This window comes from Acomys minous (assembly GCF_964271855.1).
Source record: "Acomys minous genome assembly, chromosome: 2".
NCBI classification, from domain to species: domain Eukaryota; kingdom Metazoa; phylum Chordata; class Mammalia; order Rodentia; family Muridae; genus Acomys; species Acomys minous.
In genome coordinates, this window is record NC_140484.1 from 135,783,641 (window position 1) to 135,793,254 (window position 9,614).

The 9,614-nt window shown below is 40.7% G+C and overlaps 1 protein-coding gene across 1 annotated transcript; it reads left to right on the top strand.

Annotated features, from left to right (window-relative positions):
- Nucleotides 1–434: 434 nt before the first annotated feature.
- Nucleotides 435–1,382, top strand: LOC311581174 (olfactory receptor 51B6; the record flags this gene model as incomplete). The annotated part of the gene is made up of 1 exon (XM_084753191.1): nucleotides 435–1,382. One exon carries the CDS (start codon nucleotides 435–437, stop codon nucleotides 1,380–1,382), a length of 948 nt encoding a protein of 315 aa, XP_084609317.1.
- Between the last annotated feature and the right edge of the window lie 8,232 nt (nucleotides 1,383–9,614).

The window sequence follows — 9,614 nt, forward strand, 5'->3', positions numbered from 1 at the left end:
AATACATAGATGCTTTCTGGCATTCTGTATCATTTACTCTGAAAAATCTTTGGGTCTTTTCTAAATACCAGCATTCAGGATGAGGAGTACCATGAAAAAAATCCTGTAAGTACGAATACTATTAAAGCACTACTCAATTATAGTGATTTTATTCTTCATTTTGTTTGGAGGATAGGATTTACAAAGATTTCATCAAAGTCTTCTCTTCAAACATATCTCTAATGTACACTCCAATTATATGTACATTATTCACTGTACAGAGCTGTTATTGACATATGCTGTTTCCCCTAGAAAGCTACCAGGAGTCAATGAAATACCATTGTTCTTGGAAAGCAGGACCGCTGAACATCCGCACACCACATAACATCCTCAGGAGGTGAATCCTAAAGAACTGAATTCAATCACCTTACCTGAAAGGGATATTTCCCTCTGCAATGCCTATAATGTGGCTCAACACCTCTTCCTCCCCATTCCTGCTCACTGGATTCCCGGGTCTGGAGAAAGTCCATCACCTCATCTCCCTCCCATTGCTGGTGGCCTACGTCTCCATCCTGCTTGGCAATGGCACCCTTCTGTTCCTCGTTAAGGATGACCGTAACCTCCATGAGCCCATGTACTATTTCTTAGGGATGCTGGCAGCTACGGATCTTGCAGTAACACTGACCACCATGCCCACAGTGCTGGGCGTACTGTGGTTAAATCACCGGGAGATTGGCCATGGTGCCTGCTTCTCTCAGGCCTACTTTATCCACACTCTCTCTATTGTGGAGTCAGGGGTCCTGCTTGCCATGGCCTATGACCGTTTCATTGCCATTCGCAACCCGTTAAGATATACCACCATCCTTACTGACACTAGGGTAATGCAGATTGGCATCGGTGTATTGACAAGGGCTGGGCTGTCAATCATGCCCATAATCATTCGCCTGCATTGGTTTCCCTATTGTCGATCCCACGTACTCTCCCATGCTTTCTGTCTGCACCAGGATGTCATCAAGCTAGCCTGTGCTGACATCACATTCAACCGTCTCTATCCAGTTGTGGTTGTATTTGCAATGGTTCTGTTAGATTTTCTGATTATCTTCTTCTCCTATGTTTTGATTCTCAAGACTGTCATGGGCATCGCTTCTACAGAGGAGAGGGCCAAGGTCCTCAACACATGTGTCTCCCATATCTGCTGCATCCTGGTTTTCTATGTCACTGTGGTTGGTTTGACATTTATTCACAGGTTTGGAAAGCATGTTCCTCATGTGGTCCACATCACAATGAGCTACATCTATTTCCTCTTCCCCCCATTTATGAACCCTGTCATTTATAGTATTAAGACCAAACAGATTCAGAGCGGTTTGCTCCGTTTATTCTCCCTGCCTTGTTCTAGAACATGACTCTGACTGCTCTCTGAGAAACAGATCCTGGAAGGTGGACAGACAATATTGCAAACAAAAACACCTGTGCAAAATACTTTAGTAGATTGCCTCTGCTGTTTGATTCCCTACTAATTGCCTACTGAGGCCTCTCCTATTTGATTGCTATTCATTATTGATTTGGTATGACATAATGTATTCACAATACTAAATGCTATGTCAAGACCTCACTCTGATGAAAACTATTCCCCTTCCACCATTTGTTGAGCTTGTGACACATGACATGTACATACCGTATAGGTCATACTTGTTTGAGTTAAAGTGCATCATTCTCCATGTGGTCCTCACACACTGTCTCCCCTATAGCTAAAGGATTTAGTAATTTTGTTCATATGGATCTGGTTAGTGGTTCTAGAAAACTATCTTGAGTGAAATTAGCCAAACTTAGCTGCAATTCAGGATGATTGATCCGGGAAAAGCATGTCCTTGAAAAGTCTGCTCAGTTTCAGTACTGATCAATTATTTATCAAGTAATAATACAAAAAAATAACTATTTTATGAAAGAAATGGAATTCTAGGCAAGATAACCACTATCTTCCTAAGTTTTGTCTCAACCACTACTGAATAGACATAGGTATTTTTATTTATTAAAGTGATACAAAAAGTCCTATTTGCAGAACAGCTTGTGATATGTGAGATCTGGTACACAGAATTCCAGAGCATGGCATGGTTCCTCATTTGTCTGGGATAGAAAGATAAGGGAGAATATGGTCAGTGGTTATTACTGAAAGTGACATTTTCTTTTCCTTGTTCAAATATCTTTCCGAGTTTATGACCTCTTAAAGAAACAGTACCCATAAAAAGTATAACTTTTAAATTTACTGCTCCCCCCCAAAAAAAATCATTCTCATGAGCAGACTATGAGGCATAAAATGGTAGGATAAAACACAGCCATTCCCAAGATGAATCACTGGCTCTCCAGGCTCTGCCACACAAGCCTTCAAAGTGTCCTATATTGGCAACATCTACTCTCAAAAAAAGTGATAATTTTCTAGAAATTCTGGGATTTATGGCTAACTTAGTAACTTAGAGAAAAGGAAAACAATCTTTACAGCAGTTTCCAATCTACTAAGGACTTTTATCTGATCTGCCCATTGAAGTACTTCTTATTTTACATTGTGCTTCTGCAACTTGGTTTTATGTTTGGATTTTTGTTGTAAATGTCATGTTTTTTCTTTAATATCTCCAAGAGTTTGATCCTTAGATAGGACAAAATAATATAAGCCCTATAACCATGATACAGATTTTACCAAATATATTATTTTTAATAAAATATAATTTTTATTAAACCGATGAAAGTAAGTTTAAGCCCTGTCTGTGTGTCTATCTGTTACTTCTTTGTCTCTTTTATTTGTCTTATAATGTTTTCCAAAATATGGACAACCTAAATGATAGCATCATCTAAAAACCTCAACACTCCCAGGCCTGGGATGTAGCCCTGTTTGTGGAGTACTTGCCTGGCATACATAAAGCCCCTGATTCAACCCTGAACAGCACGAAAATGCCACAGTGTGGAGATGCACGATTACAATCCCAGCACTTAGGAGGCAGTAGCAGGATGAGCAATAGTTCAAAGTCATAGAAAGCTTCAGACCAGCGTGTGAAACGTGAAATCCAGTCTCAGAAAAAAAAATAGTTTGATCTTATTTTCCTTTCTCAGAACAAGTTCAGGGGGAAATCTATCCTAAATCAAAGTATTCATTGCTCCATTCTCCCTGTAGTTAATGTGCTCCTGAGCTCTGCTCCATCCTGCATTTAGGGATAGTATGATAACAGTGTTTTTATCAGCTCTATAATTAATATATATGATGGCTACAACTTGAGTGTGATTTTATCATTTTCATTTTCTAGAATTCTCCATTTTCCCTTTTACATGGTTTCTAAATCTTATTAGGTATTTCCATATTTCATCCCAGAAAAGAGGATGTGAAAGGCAGCAAGATGAAAACATGTCAGGCTATGAGAAATTTTCTGTAAAACTTTTGGGAGAATACTGAGACAGGATAGAACCAAAGAATAATATTCAGTGGCCACATAAAATGCAGTGAGATCTGCACCTAGATTGTGGAACAGAACTTGAGATAAAATATCAAAGCTTAATAGCCACAAGCAGAATGTCACTGTCTCAAATTCTACAAGAGGACACCTTGTGGAAACACAATCTCTAGTGTTCTTTGTTATGTATAGTGTAAGTAGGTAACAAAAGATCTCCAAACCAGTTCTCACAGTTGGGGAACAAGGAGATATTCATGCTGTTCTGGAATTGTAGGGAGATGTTTCACTCCAGAAAATGGAGACAGTCTGGTTAATTCTTCCGACACTAGGGCACGTTCACAAGGCTGTTGCTCATCTGTTATTATGGTTGAAAGGGCATTTCTCTCTTGGTTTTCACCATTTCGCCTTTGTACACAGATGATGTAATAAGCAACATTTATCTGTACACAGTGATGTAATGAGCAATATTTCAGTATACTTCAAAGTACAGAAAAATCGAAAACGTATCGTTCATTCACAGCTGTACCTCAGTAAGATGCAGCACGCACTTTAAAACCTTGGACTCGATGAGCACGCTGGGCCCTCTCTGAAAGCTTTTGTTCATGTCTCCTGATACATGTGAATACCTGTTACATTTCCCATGTTTCAGTACAGACAGATGCTCATCCTCCACCTCTAACAAGGTCATTTCTTATGTTGAAATGTCAGACTCACTCTCAAACAGGGGAACGGGCCAGATGTCTGTAGGAACAGTTGCTACAGAGTGATAAGCTCCCGGGGTCAACATCAGCGTGCAGCTCCTGGCAGAGGCCAGCTGAAAACACAGAAGCCATATGTTCCTAGATAAAGTTAAGGGCTCAATGGTAACTAGTCACTTGTTTTGAGATTAGTTCATAAATTAAGGCTTGAGAGCAGAATAATAGCGGGAAATCTGCTTAAACAAGCAGTGCAAATTCCTGTCAAGAAACACAGTAACAGCTTAGTCTCTATTGTTGTCAGGTCATAGGGCCAGCCCCTGCCTCCAGGGCCCAGACAGAGCAGAGACTCACTGTAATAAATTATCCCACTCTTATTCTTGCACAAAACCAGCATGCTGTAGACAGGTAAATTCACTCTTCCAACTATATTGCTGCATTGGAGACATCCAAGCAAGGTATTCCAGCTCTCCCACTGTGTGAGGCTTCCTGAGAGGTATGTGTGGAACCACCAGCCGCCAGAAGACAGGAGCACAGAGCTCCACACTACTGCCTTGGTGACCGAGATGCTCCCCTAAGGCTTTTAGAGACTTAGACTCTGGCCAAATGGGAGTTTGTTGCTTTAACTCTCAAAACAATTTACAGGACCAGACAGTTCAGTGAATCAGAGATGGGTTTTTTTTTAAGATATTTTAATATAAGCTTGAGCATGAAGGATGTAAGAAAGATAGGCCCTTGGAAGCAAGTGAGTCATGCTCAAGTCAGCCTGGTGTTTCCAAAAGGAGTGAGGGGGAATCAAACGAAAGTCAGATGCACTGAAGTGCGGACACTGGCTTCTCCAAGAGTAAACAATTAGTTGTCTTAGAATTAGCCATAAGTACCATTTTGATGACTCTAAAGTTACATCTCAAAGGGTTACTTTGAAAAAGACATTATTTTGATATGGAAGTTATATAAGGTCTCTATAAAGATGCTCTGTGAAGCTGCACAAATGGCTCAATGTGTCTTTTCCATGTAAAACTCTGAGATTCCTAGAAAACTGGAAGTTTGTGTCTGAGAAAGGCCAAGAGCTGTGAGCAGTTGTTCATCGTGTTGGAAATCTCGCTTTGCTTCTGGCAAGGGCGTTAACAAGAGTCTTCACTCCCCTCCTCCTGTCTTCTTCCTCTCTAGCCTGCCTCGGAAAGGCAGGCGCTGCTTCTAGAAATAACTTCTTGCCTTACTTTTTTCCAAGAATGATCACCCTCTGATTAGCTGTTCAATACACAGCAGTCATTCCTAGAAACATGCACATGCAAGCAACATGAAACATACTCAGCATGTATTTATATATGTGTTCTTCTATATGTGTAGAAAGCAACAATATTTAAAGAAGAACATGTCACTGTGAATTTGGAAAGGAGATGTGGATAGAGACATGGGAGGTGTAGGAAAGAGAAGATATAGGATGGGGCGATACAATTCTATTTTAATTAAATTTTTAAAACTTAAAAAGAATTATCACTCCTATACCACACTTGGTCTCCTCAAGACCTGTTTGAATCATGTATTAATATGAACATATTTCATGGGGGAAATGAAGTCTGGAAACATTAATCGCCTTGTTGGATTAATAAGGCTGGGATTCCGGCCAGGGATCTGAATTTATGCCAAGCAGCTCTTTACACCTTCTGTTTCTTCCTGGGATGCCACTAAGACAGAAGCTCATCACTGGAAAATATCCTGGTAAAAATGTGTAGACTTAGAAAATTATGTCTCTCTTTTCTTTCTTTTGAGGCTAAGTCAATATCATACCATATACTAATTCTTTTTGATTACTCATCTGAGAAGATTTTTTTTCTAATCTCTTACTTCTAACTACACTATCTTATTTCTGTGGAACAATCATTCCATTCTGTTGTACACAACATACTGCTTTCTCTCCCAGAAGCAAGTGTGATCTCAGGACCATTTCTTTGTTTTTGTTTTTGTTTTTGTTTCTAAAACAAAACAAAGTCTCACTGCATAGCCCAGGGTGCAGGAAACTTCTCATAAAATTCAGGCTGGCGTGAAAGTCATACCCCACTCTCCACTCAACTATTTGACCATGTCCCCTGGATAGGGAGACCTGGTGGCACTCAGAGGAAGGACAGCAGGTTACCAAGAAGAGACTTGATACCCTATGACATATACAGGGGGAGGTAATCCCCCTCAGGAACAGTTATAGGGGAGGGGAATAAGGGGAAAATGGGAGGGAGGGAAGAATGGGAGGATACAAGGGATGGGATAACCATTGAGATGTAACAAGAATAAATTAATAAAAAATAAAAAAAATAAAAAATAAATAAGTAAAAATTCAGGCTGGCCTGGAACTTGCAGTCTTCTTCTATCAGCCTCCCATATGCTAAGATTACCCATGTGTGCCACTGTCTTTGACTCTAAAACCATTTCTTAATGATTCTTTCCCTCTTGCTTTATAGTTAGTCATTACTCCCTCAGGTTCCAGGCACACTGGCACAAAGTAAGGGACACAGTGGTTTTAAGGAGGACTCAACTTCAGAGACCTAAGATTGCCTGTCTTACTCTTGCAGGATTTGAAAACTGGTGCCTCCTTAATTCCACCTAGGTGCATGCCTTTCTGATCTGGGCTTTGTCCTGATACTGAATTTGAAGGAAAAAAAAAGGAAAACTGTCCTTTCACATGTAAATTTTTTCTCTGTAGGAAATTTCAGCTTCATTTGTAGAACCTGATAAATTAGTCTCACCACCTTGACTATGGTTCGATGGGGACCTTCTATACACTTCTGAAGCTAATAAGGAAGAATGAAGGGAAATGATTTAGAAGAATGTGGGATGATAAAGGATGCTAAGAAAGATCTCAGAAATGAATGGCTTTCCTTGGCTTCAAAATAAATTAATGCAAAGGCTAGAACTTAACTAGAGCCCAACTCTGGAATTTTACAAAGCCATCCTTTAAAAGTAAGACCTGACTGTCAAGGAATTTAAAGATCTGCTTTCAAAATCTCAGAAGAATGCATTCTGCCATTTCTGGAGAGCTGTTTAGTCACCTGATCAAAATCCTTTCAATTTGCAGGTTCTGTAGACTCTATGTCAACTTACAACCCAAAAGTGTGCCATCTCTCCTCCAAATTTTCATTGAGATTATCAAATATTTCTGTTACAGCATTCTAAATACAATGGCTATTTCTATCATTCCTTTTAAGTCATGTTAAAACATTTTGTTAAACAGACAGCAACCACTATAGAAAACTACAACCAATCTGAATACAAAGTTGTGGAGCCCAGCCCCAAAGGATACTTCCTCAAATTAACTCCTGAGCCTTAGGCCTGCGGATCATTGTTGAAGAGGAACCAGAAAGACTGTAAGAGCCAGAGGGCCAGGGAGAGTGCTGTGATGTTGTGTCTCCTGGGAATATCAGAAGCCACACCCATAAGATCTCATCAACAAAGCTGCAAAAACATGAGCAAGATGAACAAGAACAACAATAATATACATGGCAAAGTGGATGGGGGAAAACCAAGGGGGTTCAACCCTACACAAAGAACAACAGGCAACTAAGGAAAGCTGTGAGGGAAAGAAAGCTGCTGTTTTATAGAACCCAGAACCACCAGCCCATGGATGGTGCCACCCACAGTGGTCTGGGTCCTTCCCTATTAATCACTAAAGAAAATGCCTTACAGCCAGGTCTTATGAAGGCATGTTCTCCACTGAGGTTCCCTCCTTTCATATTTCTCTAGTTTGAGTGTCAAGTTAACATAAAACCACCCAGCACACTCACACATAAAAAGAGAGAAAATAGATTCCTCTTCAGAATGACTGGAGGGTGTGGACTTTGAGGAACAATGGATAGTTTTCTGCTGCACAACATGACAACTATCGCTCTCTTAACATTCTATACTCATCACGCTTATACATATATAGGTATACAGGGAAATGCAGGATGGACTAAGGTAGACTCCAGCTGTATTATTCTAGCCTTACAGACTCATATTAATCCTCCATCACACACTGGAGTTCACCAGACCTGGGCCTTGACTGAGAGTGAATTGACTCTGCAAGGTTTTCTCATGGCAGAGACTGGTGAGAAACAAACAGTTTGGGGATGTTGAGGACAGTAAGTGAAGGTTTCTTTTAGGTCTGATTGTGTCAAGTCAGAGTGTGAGCTAAGACCTGGTCAGTATTACAAAGGTGAAAACTATTTGCAGAAATTTATATCTGATAGATTACTTCTTTTATATTCTAAATAAAGTAGGGAATTATTTTGTCTCCATCAACGTCAGAATTTTTGTCCAGGGTTTGTTGGATATGGGGTGTGAGTATATGTGAGAGAGATACAGATCATTCTCTTTTTTTTTTCTCCTTTATTAATTTATTCTTGTTACTTATATCAAAACACTAGTCCAAGGGATACGTCCCATGAAAAACCTTACTTACCAAGAAAGTGGGTCAGAGGAGAGGACATCCTATTGAGTCTTTAGGCGAGAGTAGCATGGAAGAATGGGGAAATAATAGGACCCACAGGGTCCTGGAAATCTACAAGAAGAACTTTATGACAGGCAGATCTGGGTCCTGGGGTCCTCCTCAAACTAAGGCACCAGCCAAGGAAAAATAGGCAGTAAACTTCGAACCCCTACCAAGACCTAGCCGACGAACACAATATTCTCCACTGTTGAGTGGAGAGTGAGATCTGATTCTCACGTGAACTCTGGTGCCCCTTTTTTGACCATGTCCCCTGGATGGGGAGGCCTGGTGGCACTCAGAAGAAGGATAGCAAGTTACCAAGAAGAGACTCGATAATCTTAGAGCATACATAGGGGGAAGAAGTCTCCCTCAATCACAGACATAGGGGAGGGGAGAAGGGGGGAAGTGGGAGGGAGGGAGGAATGGGAAGAAACAGGGGAAGGGCTAACAATCAAGATGTAATATGAATAAATTAATTTAAAAAAAAAAGAAAATGAAAAAAAATTATTCTTGTTACATCTCAGTGGTTATCCCATCCCTTGTATCCTCCCATTCTTCCCTCCCTCCCATTTTCCCCTTATTCCCCTCCCCTATGATTGTTCCTGAGGGGGATTTCCTCCCCCTGTATATGCTCATAGGGTATCAAGTCTCTTCTTGGTAACCTGCTGTCCTTCCTCTGAGTACCACCAGGTCTCCGCACCAGCCAAGGACAATACAGGCGGTAAACCTTAAACCCCTACCCAGATCTAGCCAATGGACAGAGCACTCTCCACAGTAGAGTGGAGAGTGGGATATTACTTTCTCAGATCATTCTCAAAGAACGAATGGGTCTGGAGCTCTCAGTTGTGTGGCAGATATAGATAATACAGCTGAAAGAAAGAGGATTCTGGGAAGTGAACAGGGCCCTAGTGCTGGCCTGAACTTAAATTTATCTTTGGCCTGCTCCCCCTATGCCTCTTCCATGGCTATTCTAGAAAACTTCATCATGTGCATTGACCAGCTTCTGTTGAGGAGGAACCTTGGGTTCCAACCAAGCCTGGCTCA